The sequence below is a fragment of the Saccopteryx leptura genome, chromosome 3 (assembly GCF_036850995.1).
Source record: "Saccopteryx leptura isolate mSacLep1 chromosome 3, mSacLep1_pri_phased_curated, whole genome shotgun sequence".
In the NCBI taxonomy this organism is placed as follows: domain Eukaryota; kingdom Metazoa; phylum Chordata; class Mammalia; order Chiroptera; family Emballonuridae; genus Saccopteryx; species Saccopteryx leptura.
Genome location: NC_089505.1, coordinates 273,019,080 through 273,037,848, shown reverse-complemented (window position 1 = coordinate 273,037,848; position 18,769 = coordinate 273,019,080). Strand labels below are relative to the sequence as shown.

Here is an 18,769-nt window from a genome sequence, read left to right as displayed (position 1 = left end):
ATTTTATTTTTTAATTATTCTGAAGTTGGAAACAGGGAGGCAGTCAGACAGACTCCCGCATGTGCCCGACCGGGATCCACCCGGCATGCCCACCAGGGGGTGATGCTCTGCCCATCTGGGGCGTTGCTCTGTTGCAACCAGAGCCATTCTAGTGCCTGAGGCAGAGGCCACAGAGCCATCCTCAGCGCCGGGCCAACTTTGCTCCAATGGAGCCTTGGCTGCGGGAGGGGAAGAGAGAGACAGAGAGGAAGGAGAGGGGGAGGGGTGGAGAAGCAGATGGGCACTTCTCCTGTGTGCCCTGGCCAGGAATCGAACCTGGGACTCCTGCATGCCAAGCTGACGCTCTACCACTGAGCGAACTGGCCAGGGCCTATAGAAAGATATTTTAGATGTTAGAATGGATGTTTGATACCAGTCTCCCATATTCTCCACAAACAGAGCTTTTAAGGGTTCAGGCTTTGTAGTCAAACTGTCTGGATTTGAACTCTGGGTTTGCCTCTTAATAGCTCTTTGATTGAACAAGTTAACAAATGAATCCCTTTATCTCAGTTTCCTCTCTCACATAATGGGTATCTAAACCATAGGGTTATTTGAGGATTTAAAGAAGAATGTGGTAAGATTTGGATTAATTCTTTTTTTTTTTTTTTTTTTTTCATTTTTCTGAAGCTGGAAACGGGGAGAGACAGTCAGACAGACTCCGCATGCGCCCGACCGGGATCCACCCGGCACGCCCACCAGGGGCGACGCTCTGCCCACCAGGGGCGATGCTCTGCCCATCCTGGGCGTCGCCATGTTGCGACCAGAGCCACTCCAGCGCCTGAGGCAGAGGCCACAGAGCCATCCCCAGCGCCCGGGCCATCTTTGCTCCAATGGAGCCTTGGCTGCGGGAGGGGAAGAGAGAGACAGAGAGGAAAGCGCGGCGGAGGGGTGGAGAAGCAAATGGGCGCTTCTCCTGTGTGCCCTGGCCGGGAATCGAACCCGGGTCCTCCGCACGCTAGGCCGACGCTCTACCGCTGAGCCAACCGGCCAGGGCTGGATTAATTCTTATTTAGACTTTTGTGTAATTTGCTGGTGAGCAATGTGGACCTGGAGTTTACTTTGTGGTAAGATTTTTATTAATGCATTCTATTTTTAAAGTAGTTTAGTAGGACTGTTTAGACTTTCTTTTTCTTCTTATGTCAATTTTGATAATTGTATTTTTGTAGGAATTTGCTCATTTTATCTAAATTTTCAAAGTTAGTTTTCATAATATCCCTTTGCTATTTATTAATGCATGTAGGATATATAGTAATCTTCCTATGTCATATTGATACTTATATCTTCTTTCTTTTTTTCCTTATTGGTCTCATCAAGTATTTATCAGTTTTATTAATCTCTTCAATGGATCAACTTTTGGTGGTGTTAGTTCTCCTGCTATCCTGCTGTTTCTTTTTTACTTTATTAACTTCTACTCTTTTTGGAACTTGATTTGCTGCTTCTTCTAATGTTTGCAATGGATACTTAGTTTACTGATTTTAAGCCTTTCCATAAATATCCCTTTAAGCATGGATTTAGCTGCATTTTATATATTTTGAACGGTATTTTTATTATCATTTAGTTCAAAATACCTTCTAATTTCTTTCTCTCTTTCTTTTTTGGTTCACAGGTTATTTAGAAGTATATATATTGCTTACTTTTTAAATATATTTGTAGTTTTAGATTTTTTAGTTATTTTTTATTTGTTTATGACTATTAGGATGTTTTATATCTTTTTAAAAACTTTCTATTATGGAAACATCAAACATATACAAAATTAGAGAAAATAGTTTAATAATCATTCATGTATTCATAACCTTTAACAGTTTTTAACTTCTGACTAATTTTATTTCATCTCTGGTCTCTCATGACACAATCAACCCTTATTATTTTGAAGTAAATCTCAGATACCATGTCAGAGTTTTCAATAAATATTTTAGTATGTATCTATAGAAGATGACATTTAAAAACGTAACTACAATGCCATATCACACCCAGAATAAATTCTTAATGTCATGAACTATCTGGTCAGTTTTTCTCCTTTATCTCTTAATTTTTCTTTATAATTTGTTTATTTTGAAACAGGATCAAAACAAGGTCCAAACGTTGTTATTGGTTGATATATTTCTTAAGACTTTTTAATCTAGATGCTCCCTCTATATGTCTCTTTTCAACCCTTGTCATTTATTTATTGAAGAAACTGGGCTTTTGTCCTGCAGAGTTTCTCGTAATTTGAATTTTGCTTATTGCACTTGATGATGATGTTTAATGTGTTCCTCTATCCCCATATTTTCTATTTTCTATAAAATATAGCAACTCAATCAAATTCAGATTTGATGTTTTGGTTTTGTTTGGTTGGTCAAGATGATGGTGTTGTGTACTTTTCATCAGTAATCACAGTGATGTCTGGTTATTTTTTTTAGTGTGTGTGTGTGAGAGAGAGAGACAGACAGATGGAAATGAGAGAGATGAGAAGCATCAATTCTTCGTTGTGGCACCTTAGTTGCTCATTGATTGCTTCTCATATGTGCCTTGACTGGGGGGCTCCAGCCAAGCCTTTGCTCAAGCCAGTGATCTTGGCCTTCAAGCCAGTGACCTTCAGGCCCAAGCCAGTGACCATGGGACCATGTGTATGATTCCATGCTCAAGCCAGTGTCCTCATGCTCAAGCTGGTGACCTCAGGGTTTTGAACCTGGGTCCTCAGCATCCCAGGCTGGTGCTCTATATATTGTGCCACTGTCTGGTCAGGCTAGTTATTTTTCTTACTAGTTTTCAAAATAATAAGTTGGTTCTCTAGCATCCTTTCATGATCATCAATAAGGCATTTTGAAAAATGCCATTATGAACTAATGTGTTTCAGTTTTATTACATGTATTCTTTGTTAATACTCACCCTGTCCCATCTTTGGCAATGAACCCTATTCAGATTGGCTGCTTAATGTTGGGAACCAAATAAATAAACAGGGTATTTTTTTTTGCAATCTGGCCCAAATCCCCACCTAATTTGCCTAGTTAACAAAGAGCTACACCTGATTCTCATTTGTCTCACCCATGTTCTCCTGGAGGAGGCCTGGAAGCTAGTTCTTTATTAGTGTAAAGTAGATTTGGATGGATGGTGGGGATTGTCTTTGAGTTGCCTTGGAAACTTATTTGAATTGCCTGATGGACCACATTTTTTCTATGAATAAAAGTGGATGTGCTTCTGGGAGCATGGACCTTACAGCTAATGAACATTAGAGACTGTTTGCCGTGGTGTCCTCCTGAACCATCCAGTACCTATCTATCTATCTATCTATCTATCTATCTATCTATTCTATCTATCTATCTATCCTATCTCTTTAAGTTTCTACATTTATTTCAATTCCCATACTTTTTCCCGTTCAGGACCCCCTGTATATTCATTGTGCCAAGACCGCGACAGCTTAATACTTTTATATATTGTTGTATTGGAACAGTGAGAAACAGATGTTTTTGCACACCCACAATTTAGCCAAAATTAAGGAGTCTTTATTCAAAGCCAACGAACTACAGGGAGACCTAAGTCATTCAAATCGTGTGGCAGATCTAAGGTTCATTCAAAATGGTGTGGCAACTGAAAAACAGTTTTGGGAATGCTTTTAAAGACAAAATTAAAATATTGATTGGGGAAAGGGGGAGGAGGGGAGCCTAAAGTAAAAAACAAAGCAGTGAAACAAGCTCTTTTTACAATATTTATCTATAAGATTAATTCAGGAGAGAAAACATTTTGGGAATATCTGCAACCTTGCCAGAACTATCCAAGGCCACAGCCTGGGAAACTAGCCTCAAGGCCAGGGGCAGAGAAGAGAGTCTTAGAAAAAGTAAGTTCTGCTAAAAATCTCTTTGTTTTAGAGAACGTAAGTTCTGCCAAAAGTTACTCATGCTAAAGAGCCTTTCTTTTCTACATTTGAAATATGGCTTTTGTTTCTTGTTTTAGAATGTTTCACAGCTCATCTTATACAGTATGAGGCAAAAGCAGGTTTACAGTTGTGAGCATGTGAAACAGTTCATTGTGGCATTATTATTTATTATTGTATTATTTTCCATACAAACAACTGCAAACCTGCTTTTTGCCCCATCCTGTACAGTTCCTTGCCATTTTATAACTAAATACAATGGGTTTGGCCACTTGGGTGTGTTCTATTCAAGAACAAGACATGGCTGTTAGGTAGTTTTATTTACTTGCCTCAAGTAAAGGAGACAAGGGATTCACATCTAAACCTCTGTCTCCCTGAAAAAGAGCTTTCACTATTGCTTATACACACTATCTGGTTAATTACATGTTGGTTCTTCTTTGCAGTTTGCTATACTTGTCCTTGGGTTCTAGTCCAGCTTATTTTGGTTACAGTTAGGTCTGCAAAATACTGTGTTACATTTTAAATTTAGCAAAAATAGCATTTAGTAAGAACCCTCCAGGCTTAGAGACTCTTGTGCTATCTAACAGTTTCTCCAGGGGCCTTATTCTGTTGTAATTGAAAATAGTATTTAGAGATGGCAACATGTGCTCATTGCTGATAGTTGGTCATTGTTTCTAGACTTTTTCAGTGGTCAGATGTGGGAAAGGCACGTAGAATGTGAAAAAAATGCAATAAATGCAATAAGCCGATGTGTTTGTGTGGACGTGCAGATAGAGCCATGGGCACTGATGATGGCTCCAAGGCATCCATCTCAGGTGTAAAAATGGCTCCTGGTTGCAACAGAGCTAAGGGCCCCAGATGGGCAGAGCTATGTGCCCCCTATGTGGCATGCTGGGTGGAGCATCCAGTCAGGGGAGTCTCTGTCTGCCTACCCTCCTCTCAACTAAAATAAAAAAAAAAAAAAAAAGAAGGAAATATATCATTCAGATTCAGAGCCACAGGATTTTTACTTAACTTTATTAATCTCACAGTTTTATCTCCTTTCCCTTACACTTTAAAAACCAATTTTCAATGATACCAACAAAATTTCATATTGATTTATCTTAACACACACACACACACAACACACACACACACATACACACACACGTGCACGCCATGTGTGGACAGGCTCAGAATAAGATATCTGCCCCTGCTTTACTCTCTAATTCTACAAACTGTAAAGGTGTTGCTGTCTCTCAGCTCATTCTTATTGAATTGACAAATGTCCCACAGTAAAAGTGGCTGCAAAAGCCCAGCTCACTTCTCTAGATTTACCTCCTTTTAAAGATATTAAAAGCCCTGGCCAGATGGCTTGGTTGGTAGGAGTGTTATCCGGAAGTGCAGAGGTTGCCGGTTTGATCCCTGGTCAGGGCACATACAGGAACAGCTTGATGTTCCTGTCAATCTCTCTCCCTGCCTGTCTCTTAAAAAAAAAAGGAAGAAAGAAAGAAAGACATTAGATTGGTAAATCTTCACCATCTTCTTTGCTCTCTGATGCCTTCAAATAGTGTTTTAAAATATTTTGTCCATCTTTCCTAGTTGTCTTCAGTAAGAGGTTGCTCTGAATTATCTAATTGTCCTTTATTGGAAATGAAAGTCCTCTTATGACTTAAACTTTGAACACTTAACTTATGTTTATATAATATGACCAGAATATTTGGTTTTATTTCAAAGGTTCTGAAGCAAAAACACCTGGATGATTGTCTACGACATGTATCTGTAAGAAGATTTGAATCATTTAATCTGTTTTCAGTAACAGAAACCAACAAAAGGAAAACTGGAGAGGAATTTGGTGAATGGGTCCAGTATACAAGTGTCTTCTACCCTGAATACAGTATTTTCTTAAGGTAAACATCACTACAGTTAAGACTTTTTTTTATAAAGCATTTTTCTCTTATAAAGGAGAAACAATAATAACCTCATTGTTCATTCTATTGAGTTTGCAGGCAGTCTTTATCAGACCTTAGGGTTTCCAACTGGGTTAGGAATTCCTGCTGCTTTAACTGGGTCTTGCTGTATTCTCAGAACTAAAGAAAAAAATTTTCAGAAATGTAGTGGCATTTGAGGATAAACTGTGTTGCAAATCAAAGGGTTCATTTAACCATTCTCTCATAGCATTTGATTATGACAAAAAGCCAAGTTCTTTGTGAGGCAAGGAAGGCTGAAAGTGAAAACAGAATTTTTCAAAACTACTCTTCAGGTAGTAGTTATCTACAAAAATCAAGCTTTGGTATTTATCCCATTCATATTTTGTCACTTTCAGAATAGAATTTTAAGAATAGGAGGAGAAAATTCAACTGAAAACATAGATATTGTGAAAAGCGTGCAGACTATTCTGGCTTTAAAAATCATTAGAAAAGAGATGAGAGTTGCAAACTGAAGGAACAAGATACCATTTTTACTGAATTACCTTTCCTTTGCAGTTACAGTCTAGCGTGTTGCACTATTACTGTAAGTGTTTGATATTATAATATCTGCCCTTTTTTTGACAAGATTTCACATTTTGAAAGGGAGGGAGGGGCACATTTACAGTAACTGTAAAAAGAGCAAAAAACATTTTAAGTGGAAATGTAACTGAATAAGGTTTAGGTAAGGCTAGGAATAATTTTAGGAAAAAAGTTCTCCCAAAGGATGTGTATTTATAGTGTGTGTGCGTGCATGCGTGTGTGTGTGTGTGTGTGTGGGTGTGTGTCTTTTTTTTTTTCTTTTTTTACAGAGACAGAGAGAGTCAGAGAGAGGGATAGATAGGGACAGACAGACAGGAACGGAGAGAGATGAGAAGCATCAATTATTAGTTTTTCGTTGCAACACCTTAGTTGTTCATTGATTGCTTTCTCATATGTGCCCTGACCGTGGGGCTGCAGCAGACCGAGTAACCCCTTGCTTGAGCCAGCAACCTTGGGTCCAAGCTGGTGAACTTTTGCTCAAACCAAATGAGTCTGTGCCCAAGCTGGCAACCTCGGGGTCTGGAACCTGGGTCCTCTGCATCTTAGTCCGACGCTCTATCCACTGCGCCAACTATGTTAGTTTAAAATATCTAAGCTTTAAATGATACCATAATAGCTAAATTTTGGGATTTGGATAAAAATTGACTAGGCTGAGCAGGAAAGAACAGTTAGGACCTGGTTTTGTAATACTGCTTTATTGAGAACTTCAAATGGAAGATAAAAATGTTTGGGTTTGTTAGCTTGCCTGTTCATTCTGTATGAGATTCTAATTAAAGTACCTCACTGCCTCACATTCTGCTGGAGATAATTAGTTTAGTCCTTGGTTAAGAAAGAAAGAAAAATGCATTAGATGCTTAGTATGAGCCAGGTACAGAGCTATTGCTTTGATGTATTCTAATCCATGTAATCCTTACAATAACTCTGGAAAGTAGAAATGAGGATAAACAATTGAAAGATAGTATCTATATGGAAATTAAAGAGAAGGAAAAACAGAGTGGTCTAGTAGGGGTCTTCAGAAAGAAACTTCTAAAATGTATCTTCTACATCTACTGGTGACAAGAGGCAATAAATGTAAACTGTGCCAATAATAGTTTCCTGACATCTTCAAGCTCCTGGTAAGCATTGCCAGACAGCATGTGAAATCTGTTGTTGAGAACTTAAAATAAGGTGTGGTTCTCCACCTGGTGGATAGAGATGATCTGTATATAGTGGCAGGTGAGGCTAGAATGTCAACTGAGACTCCTGTCCAACAGGCTGTGAAATAGCCATTTTTGAAAGAATAAATAGAAATATGTCTATATAAATATGAAGTTTAATTCTACTTTATAGAGAGAAGATAGGTGACTGAGCTAAAAATTTGCCTGAATAGCTTAAACATATACAATTCTAGAGCTGAATGTGATCTTAGAATAAATTTTTAAAAACCATAAAATATTAATAATGGCTGTCTATTGAGTGCCTACTATGTGACAAGTACTATTGTGAGTGGTTTACATGTATTAGCTTATTTCATCCACACAACACCTTATGAGATAAATACTGTTATCATCCTCATTTCACAGATGAGGAAAGTGAGACCCAAAGAGGTTAAATAACTCGATTGAGGTCACACAGCCAATAACTGATTATGCCTCTATTCAAACCCTGGTAGTCTGACTCCACAGCCTGTACTTTTAAACACTTTTATTTTGAGATAATTACAGATACTGAAGAAATTACAAAAATAGTACGAAAGTTTCATGGACCCATCACCCAACTTAACTTCTACACATCTTGCCTCCTGGGAGGCAATCATGCATCTATTTCCTCATTGATTCTTCTAAGCATTCCATTTCTTACTCCATAATTCTGTCACTGTTTGGGAAATTGCAAAAATTATTGACATTACTTAGGTAGGGGAGGATTTTTGCCAAGAATAGTTCATTACATTCTGTTGCCAGTTTTGTTCAGATTGGTTTCTTACAGTTACTGCTTTTCTTTGTTTTCAGTTATCTGTTTAACATGGATCTCCATTTTTCTTCCTTTGGTAGCTCATCATATCAACTCTTCTCAACGTGTTTCCATGACATTGCTTTAGCTACCTTAATCTATTGTCTTCAGTATTATCTGAATTGTATTATGTAAACTTTTGAAAAGCTTGATTTTTTTTTTAGAGAATTTTTATAAGAGTTTATTTGAGCTAAAACTGATGACAGTTGTGGGGAAGGAAGATCTAAAATCCTTTGAAATGGTGAAATGTTCTAAGAAAATCACTTGCACTAGCCAGAAGTAGTGATTTAGAGAGAAGTTTTAAAATGGAGTACTATCATCTTCCTCTATATTTCTCGTTTGTTAAATCAACACTATGGAATGATTGAAAAAAGTGATGAATAGTTTTAAATAAATTCAAATCAGTAAATATTTAATAGCACCATCTATATAGGTAAACAAATATAAGATGTACTATCCTCAAGGAGCTTAAATACATAATTAAATATGAAAGAAAGTTAATCATCTATTCTAAGGACTCTCACCAGGCGGTGCATAACTAATTACCAAATGAGGGAAAACTTCACACATATTAGGAATTTAAAGGTAAGAATGATTTTTTGGAAGGCCCTGAGAAATAGCAGTTTAACTGGATCTGGAAGTATTTGAAAGTTGTGGGAGAAAAGGAGAAATCATTCCCAATGAGGGCAAGGGCACCAGCAAATGTACAGAGGTGAGAAGGTGCAAGGCAGAGCCATCAGCTACTGAGAAAGCCATCACACTCTCTGTGGGGAAGAATGGCGATCACTGCGTGTTATAAGGTGGATCTGCTTCTGGGTTCTAGTAGAGGTGTGAGCATTTGGGCTGCTCTGTTCCTCATAGATCATAAATATAAGCTCCATTTTCATGTTCTCAGTTCTACAGAGATGATGTATATATGGTGATTAATACTTACCAATACTTTTTATTAGTCTTGTCCTCCTTAAAATTGCCCTATGTGTTGATTTTTGTTCCTTTAAAATTTGGTTAGTCTTAGGCCCTGGCCGTGCAGAGCGTCGGCCTGGTGTGCAGGAGTCCCGGATTCGATTCCCGGCCAGGGCACACAGGAGAAGTGCCCATCTGCTTCTCCACTCCTCCCCCTCTCCTTCCTCTCTGTCTCTCTCTTCCCCTCCTGCAGCCAAGGCTCCATTGGAGCAAAGTTGGCCCCAGGTGCTGAGGATGGCTCCATGGCCTCTGCCTCAGGCGCTAGAATGGCTCTGGTGGCAACAGAGTGACGCCCCAGATGGGCAGAGCATCGCCCCCTGGTGGGTATGCCGGGTGGATCCCGGTCAGGCGCATGCGGGAGTCTGTCTGCCTCCCCGTTTCCAACTTCAGAAAAATACCAAAAAAAAAAAAAAAAAAATTAGTCTTGAAACTAGTATCTCAGGTGGGTAAATATGTAGATATTTCTGAATTCAAAGTACAAAGTTGTATCGTTCTTATATTATTAAAAGGTATATAAGCAATGGTCCATATTAAAACTTTGACCATTATTTCCTGTCAGCTTTACAAGATGATACTTAAAATGAAGGAATAAAGAATTTCCCTTCTTGACTTTTCATATGAAGCAAAAGTTTGGACAACATAAATGTTAGGTTATTATATCCTCAAGATCTTTTGTCTTTTCTCTATGTCTGAGGATGGTTGCCTCTTTGTTCCAAAGTGAGTATTGAAAATCATTTTGATGCAAACATTCAACTCACTGGACTACTTGGCAGCCAAGTTTTTAAATGAAAAAACAGATGTTGCAAAATGGTATGGACAATGTGCTCTCAGTAGTTTCATCTTGTATTTTAGATGATTAATACTTTGTTCTTTTTCCTCTTGCCTCACATGTAGTTTTACGTGTTACCATAAATAACTTCACCTATACCTAGAATCTTGCATGCACAGAGAGGCTACAGCATCATTGTGTTATGGTGATGAAAGTTTGATTTGTGGTTGGTAACTTCATTACCTGCTGAGCCCAATGCTTTTTGGCAAGTAACATTTTGCATTTTCATTCAATCTATCACAGAACTGGGTCTCTATGATAGAAGTAAAGTTTTTTTTCTGAAAAGGGTAATAGGTTGCCTGTATTCTCTTACTATATGTTTCAGTTTTCTAGGGCTCCCAAAACAAAACACTGTAGACTGGAGGTCTTAAACAATAAATTTGTTTTCTCACAGTTTTGAGTGCAGAAGTGTGGGATCAAGCTGTCGCAGGTGTGGTTTCCTTCAAGGCCTCTCCCTGACTCTCATGGCTGCCCTCTTCCTGTCTCTTCACGTAGTCCCTCTGTGCACAAGCCCTGTGGTCTGGGTTCTGATGTCCTTTTCTTCTAAGGACACTAGTCATAATGGATTAGGGCCCACCCTAACAACTGCAATTTAATTTAATTGCCTCTTTGAAGGCCTAACCTCCAAATACAGTTACATTCTGAGGTACTGGGGTTTAAATATTCAACATATCAATTTTGGGCAAGAGACAATTCATTTCATAACACTATATATCATTTATGATAAATTTTAATGACAAAGTTAAAGTAATGTTGATGAGGGAAGTTTTATTATATATGGTTATTATAACCTGCTATAACACTCAAAGAACTATAGGTGTTAGGTTCTTAGGGTAGAATGTAGAAGATGATAGACATAGTAGCACCGATATTTTACCACCCCTGGAAAGTAACTCAGACTCTATGACCTATTGACTGTTGGGTCTCTTTGTATATGAAAAATAGCATCTTTTATAAAGATTAATAAAACAGTCATTAAATTAAATACTTAAAGGGCTTTCAAGTGAAGTGAGATTAGAATTAAAGGGAGTGAGATTAAGATTAGTGGGCAAAGATACAAAGAATTTGCCTTTTGACATTTAGAACTTCTTATAGCTGGAATGTGCAGACCCAAGGTTGATTAATTCTTTGTGACTGAAGTTCTGAATTTTGTGGGCTGTTATAGAGGATGTGTATGTATTGTTGAGATTCTGGAGGTTGATTTTTCTTTTTCTCTTTTTTTTGACAGAGACAGAGTCAGAAAGAGGGACAGATAGGGACAGACAGACAGGAAGGGAGCGAGATGAGAAGCATCAATTCTTTTGTTGTGGCACCTTAGTTGTTCAATGATTGCTTGCTCACATGTGCCTTGACCCGGGGGCAGGGCTACAGTAGAGCGAGTGACCCCTTGCTCAAGCCAGCGACCTTTGGGCTCAAACCAGTGACCATAGGGTAATGTCTGTGATCCCATGCGTAAGCTAGTGACCTCAGGGTTTTGAACCTGGGTCCTCTGTGTCTCAGTCTGATGCTCTACCCACTGCACCACCGCCTGGTCTGGCATTTTTGTGATTCTCCAAGTGTAAGGTTTTATTTAGTTTTGTTTTGTTATTTTTAAAAAGGTTAATCTTTTAATTAAAGCAACAAAACTAACATTAGCTAAAGCAACAAAAATAAAAATATTAGTATTTGAAAATTAAATTGATGACCAGGAAAAGTCATTTCATTAATATTGGGAGGACTATATTCTGTTACTTCTTTTCCTTCTCCCTCTAGTGGGCAGAAATATTTTAAAAATACAACATGCAAGGGTTTATTAGTATTGGGTGTTTCACAAAGCAGTCTCAGCTTTTTTTAAAAATTAGCAAATCTTAATATTCCAGAATCATTAAAGAATGTTTTATTCCTTTCTAGGCATAATAGTGGATCTTTGAATGTTGAAGATGTTCTTACCAGCTTTGACAATACAGGAAATGTTTGTAAGTTATATGATCACTACATAGAAATATTTTTAGTGTTTTCAAAAGTGAATTTATAATTGGTGTTTGTTCTCACTAATGTTTATTATACTGACTAATGTGTATGTGCATGTGTGTGTGCATTACTGTTTTATGCTGCAAAGTAAGCCTCATATACAATACGCCTACTAAGTGGGATGAGGCAGTTTTACACTTGGTGGTTGTGTGTGTGTGCGCGACAGAATGTAGGTCAGAGTGAACACTGGACTTTCCAGTTCTATCTCTTTTGTTTCTTGTTTTCATTTTGACCTCTTCAGTTAATCCAACAAAGGGGCTGTCTCTTTCTTCTTTGTTGTGTTTTGGGTGCTTTTTTTTCCACTTCCTGCTTCTTTTCTCTCATTACAGAATGAACCCAGAAAATGTTTTCTTTGCAGCTAATATACTTCAATACCAGAATGTTTTTGTTTTAGGCCAGATTATAATATTAAAGAGTATATTGTTTTTTCATATAAGTCTGTGAGTCGTGATTTCTCCATTGAGAAAATCATTTAAATAATTATAATGTCATATGACTAAAGAAATCAAACAAGAATATCTTTATATTATTGGTCTAAACAACACAGTGTGTTAGAAGCTGTATATTCCTTCATGCATCTTGCATAGGATATTTATCTTAAAGAATTATCAATGTCTGATATGATGGTTTTAAATATAAAAATTATACTCAAATTTTTTTTCTCAAAGGAAATTTCAGAACTATCACTACGTACTTATTGTCTGAACTAAACAATATTCTTTGCTAGTAGTACTATTTTATCAAATGCTCTCTGATTTTAAGTCTGTATAAAATAATGTCTAATAATACTTAGTTCTAATGCCCACATTATAGTAAACTTTTCATTGTATAGAAAAATATATATTTTGTCATAAAGGAACTTATAAATATAAAAAATCCTAAAAATATTAAAATAATGTAGGTTTCTTTTTGATGGATAGCGACATATGTATCTTTTAGTTTCTACATGTTGGCACTTCATGAATTCTTTCTTATGTAGACATATTTCATATTTTTATTGGGGTTTTGGGCAAGGACTGGCCAGGGGGATGCTAATGGTGTTGAGGAGACATTTTCCTTTAGTTCTGGGATAATGTAAAAATATTATTAAGTCAGGTTTAGGCATACATAATTTTGGAATGTTATTTGAGAATGTTAAATGTGGAAATTTTGATTCAGTAGTGTAAAAAGTGAAGTATTGTTACCAGTGGTTCAGTATGAAATAGGGCCACTAGCTGGCAGCATTATGTAAAATGAAGTATTTTCCTAAAGGTCTAAGCTATTATTTTATATATTGAATAACTAATACCTTATACTGCTCTAACATTTTTTTCTTAGGAACTTGCCTCCCAGACCTCCAGTTGTTGTTGCATTGACAAATGGAGGAATTGCACGTTAAAAATATTTTTTCACTGCTGTCTGTTGTCATGAAGGAACTTATAAATATAAAAAATCCTAAAAATATTTAAAATAATGTAGGTTTCTTTTTGATGGATAGCGACATATGTATGAAAGGTTTTTCCTCATTCTATACCTCCCTCAGTGTACTTACTATCAATGTGCTAACACGGTGGTGATTTAGGAATTGATATTCTTGTATAGAACTTTCTCTTTATATCACTATAAACAAGACCAAAGTATTCTTTTATTTGAAGCTAGACATATAAAAATTGAACTGATATATAAAACAAAAAGTAAATAAACTAAAAAATTTGTCAGAAAAATCTATTTTCTATATTAGTTGTTGAATATATTAAATATATTAAAATAAATCAAATGGGGATATTTAAACATACGTCTTTATGTAGAAAGGTTTGAGTCTTTGTATGAGACGTACCTACATTTGAATCTTGAGACTGAAATTCATCTGGAGCAATTTATATCATTTCCATGAGCCACATTTTTTTTAAGTCTCTTGTTACTACTTGATATAATGTATAGAAAGTGTATAACATATATTACATTTTCATAGTTGACAATAAATTGAAGTTATTTATTATTACTGGTGAAAGTACCTCTAAAACTTTCAGTTTTTTTCTAATAATGAATATAATGTTAAGGGTTAGTTTGATTTTTTTTAAATGAACTATTTTGATTAAACTAACAAAGAAGGAAAAATAGATTAAATTACCAAAATATTAATTTGTTAATGTGGCCTTCAAGACCTGAATATACCAAATGATAGAAGTGGTGACAAAAATAAGACCTATTAAAACATGTTTAGTGTAACTTTTATGTTATACTCTTTATTTTAAAAGAAGAATCTATATGGATATTTTGCATAATGATAAATTAGTAAAGACCTGTTACAATAAATTAAGTATTAATTAGAATTTTAATATAACCTTTGCCACAGCCTAAAGTGATCAAAGATTGAAAAAGTGACTTTTCACTTGATGCCGCCAAGTGTTTGATTTTACACTAATTGTGATTTAGGTGGAGTTTGTGACTGGAAAGCCCAGCAGAGGGCGCCACATCATAATTCTGTCTCACTGCTCAGTATACTTGGAATTATTAACTTGAATAAACTGTAGGCTTTCATTGTGTAAACATAAAGACGTATGTTTAAATATCCCCATTTGATTTATTTTAATATATTTAATATATTCAACAACTAATATAGAAAATAGATTTTTCTGACAAATTTTTTTTAGTTTATTACTATTTTTTTTTATGTATCAGTTCAATTTTATATGTTAGCTTCAAATAAAAGATACTTTGGTTTTTGTTTATAGTGATATAAGAGGGAAGTTCTTATACAAGAATATCAATTCCTAAATCACCACCGTGTTAGCACATTGATAGTAAGTACACTGAGGGAGGTATAGAATGAGGAAAAACGTTTCTAAAACTATGAGAGAACCGATAGATAGAATTTGCCATATATTTCAGGAATTAGTTTTGAGTTCCCTGATACTATAAAAAAGAACTTAAAGTATTTTATAGTTACAGAATCTGCTATGTGTTTATATAGTATATATATATATATACACAATATTTATGTATATATAAAATATACTGATGGTTTGTAGAACCATTAATCTAAATTTTAAGCTAATTTAAAAAACAAGTAATGGTTTTATTCATTGTAAATTTCCAAAAAGATATGGGAAAATCCTTAATGTTGGAAAATAAATAAAACCTCTAGTTTCTTAATTCCTGATATATTAGAAAAGAAAACATTATTTATATTTACATTTTATTTATTTAGAAGTGTTGTATCGTTTTTAAATGTATGACCTATAAAGTGTTTTATATTTTTGAGATATCTTCTCACTGTTTAAATTTCGCTTTGAATGTTGTAGGAAGCAATTAATGTGAATCTCACACAATCATTTTTGCATTGAATTCATTGCTCAAATCAATCTTATTTTTTATATGTTTATATTTGTTATTGTGGAAAACAAATGATTTTGAAAGGTAAGCTTTTTTCTTGGTTGCCTCCAACTAGGGATAGGTGTATTACTTGAGAACCTACTTCCTTTTAAAATATCCAAGTTATTTTATTCATTCATCATGCCTGGAAAGAGATGCTGTCAAGCTACCTAGAGAGAAGTATTGGAGGACCCTCTTCCCCACAGATGAGGTGCTGGCTGCGTCTGTGTTCCATGTAACATGTCAGTCGGACACGTGGGTCGGAGGGCAGTCAGCCATCACGGCGGCAGATCTCTTGCTTCTGTTTTCTCTGTGGGCAGAGTCTCCTTTCCCCAGTCCCTGACCTCTGATCAAAGAAGCCCATCATGCTATGTCTTTTCTGAAACCATTTTCTCTTTCTCCAAAGGTGTCTCTTTCCTCTATTGAAATGAAAAAAAAAAAAAAAAATTCTCTTTAGCAATTTGTTGATCCAAATTTGGCCGTCATAGTATTTATATATAATTCAACCACATATTTGGTATTTGGGATACAAGAGCTTCATTTTTGAGCACATGGTCCTCGCTTGGTGGCATAAACAGATGAGTTAATACTTTTCATACAGTTTATTGTATACATTATATAGTATATAATATAATGTATATAAGCCTTTAAAAGTTAGGAAGTCGCTAGTTATTATATTTTATTGTGGTAACCTTGTGTGCAGTAGGAATTTGGGCTAACACTGAAGCTTCAATTTGGGGAAATATGTTGGTAAAATTCCTTCTGCTATTCTTTGTCCTTTTGTTATTTGAAAAACATTTTTTTCCTCCTTTGTGGTGCTTGGTGTCTCGTGGACTCCTGGAGAAATCTGCAGCTCCTCCACTTCATATACTGTTACGTGTGATAGTGTGATTCCTCCCCCCACCCCACCCCCAGTGGATCCTGGGATCAAACTGGACCTTTACTGCACACAGCTACATTCTCCTGTTTCTGGATCCTTCCTAGTGCTCTGACGACAGAACCTGTTTTGTGATGTACCCAGAACTGATCTCTTTTTGGTTAGTAGTCAGTTATTATTTAAGGAACTATTCATTTAAAAAAATTTATTTATTGATTGTAGCAAAAGAGGAAGGGAGAGAGAGGCACGTTGAGCTGTCCCTGTCTGTGCCCTGACTGAGGACCGAACTGACAACCTCTGCCCTTCGGGATGATGCTCTAACCAACTGAGCTATCTGGCCAGGGCTAAAGAAATACTCTTATTAAAATACAACATATTTTCACTTTCTACCTGTATTTGGGAAACCTGAAGTGAAATGTCTCAGGAAATACAGTCCAAATTTTTAGTTTTTTCATTTTTTATTGTTATTGTCTTATGTAGTTAGGGTCTGTAATATTGGTGGAATTATTAAAACTTCAGTGATGTCAGCTTGGATTTTGAAAGTGTTTCTTCATTTAAATAAAGTTCTGTGTGTGTGAGTTTGTGTAATGATGTATAAATATACAATTGATAAGGTAGTTTGATTTTAAAAATGTAAAACAGCTCTTATGATTATTTGCTCTATTTTTAACTTATTTTTTTTTCTAATTTTAGTGAGAGGAGAGGAGGCAGAGAGACAGACTCCCACATGCGCTCCAACTGAGATCTACCCGGCAAGCTACTAGGGGGGCTGTTGCTCCATTGAAACCAGAGCCATTTTTTTAGTGCCTGAGGCATAGGCCAAGGTGCCATCCTCAGCACCCAAGGCCAGCTCTCTTGAGCCAGTTGAGCCATGGCTGCAGGAGGAGGAGGAGGAGAGAGAGAGAGAGAGAGAGAAAGGGAAAAAGTGGAGAAGTAGATGGTCAGTTCTCCTCTCTGCCCTGACCGGGAATAGAACCTGGGACTTCCACATGCTGGGCCGACGCTCTACCTCTGAGCCAACCAGCCAGGCCCTCAATATCTTTAATATTGAAAGTTAGCACAAGACAGGAAATATTTTTGGTGTCTGCCATCCTATTTTGATATATTGCATTCTTTTGTATATGAAAACACTGCAGAGCTACCTAATTAAAATTATGGTGTTATTGCAGAAAAACACTTGTAAATCAATATTTTAGAATAAAGAGTTTAGAAAGATAAATATATGTGATTTATCGTAGAGTGAAGATAGAATTTAGTGTGAGAGGAAAGGATGGATATATATATATATATACACATATATATATATACATATTATATATATATAGTATTGGGACCACTGACTAGCAATTTAGAAAAAATAAAGCGGAATTTCTCCTTTATATTATCTACCAAAATAAATTTAAGATGGATTATATATTTAATTAAAAATTTCTAACACTCCTAGATAGCTCAGATGAATCATTTTACGATATTGAAATAGAAATGCCCTTCTAAGTGTTACCCAAGCTTCGTGAACTTAAAGATGTATAGGTGAACTACATAAAGACTTCAAGTCATTTTATTAAAAATATATCAAAATAGTTGAAAGACAAGTGACAAACTGGTAATTATTATTTTTGACATATATACAGACAAAGATGCATTTTTTTAAATTCTATAAAGTGTTCCTACAAAGCAATAGCAAAAACAGATTGGAAAACTATCAAACAAAATGTAGACACAAATTAGGAAAAGATATTTACAAAGGAAATACCAATGTTCTATAAACACATGAAATGATTATTTTACTAATAATGAAGCAAGGAAATACAATTAAAGCCGAGATATATTTCCCTGGCCAGGTAGCTCAGTTGGTTAGAGCATTGTCCTGATAAGTCAGGGTAGCGGGTTGCATCCCCAGGTCAGGGCACATACAAAAATCAACCAATGAAGAAATAAATATGTTGCATAAATATGTGGCACAGCAAATCAATGTTTCTTTTTTTCTCTGTCTCTTCCTTTCTCTCTAAATCAATCAAGACAAAAATACAAATATTTTTTATAGTTTTATTTAGACAATTAATTTTCATGAGGTGACGTTGGTCAACTAGAGCACATAGATTTAGAGAAAACATCTCCAGATTATTTTGACATTCGATTATGTTGTATACCAGGGGTCCCCAAACTTTTTATACAGGGGGCCAGTTCACTGTCCCTCAGACCATTGGAGGGCCGGACTATAAAAAAAACTATGAACAAATCCCTATGCACACTGCACATATCTTATTTTAAAGTAAAAAAAAAACAAAACAAAACGGGAACAAATACGATATTTAAAATAAAGAACCAAAAATAAATAAATAAATAAAATAAAAAACAAGTAAATTTAA

The 18,769-nt window shown here is 35.9% G+C and overlaps 1 protein-coding gene across 1 annotated transcript in view; it reads left to right on the top strand.

Moving 5' to 3' along the window:
• Positions 1 to 5,575: 5,575 nt before the first annotated feature.
• CAMKMT (calmodulin-lysine N-methyltransferase) overlaps positions 5,576 to 18,769 on the top strand; it is a 373,939-nt gene continuing 360,745 nt past the window's right edge. Inside the window, exons 1-2 of the mRNA XM_066372729.1 lie at positions 5,576 to 5,778; positions 12,050 to 12,114. Coding sequence (XP_066228826.1) covers positions 5,576 to 5,778; positions 12,050 to 12,114 — 268 coding nt within the window. The remainder of the gene's footprint in view (positions 5,779 to 12,049; positions 12,115 to 18,769) is intronic.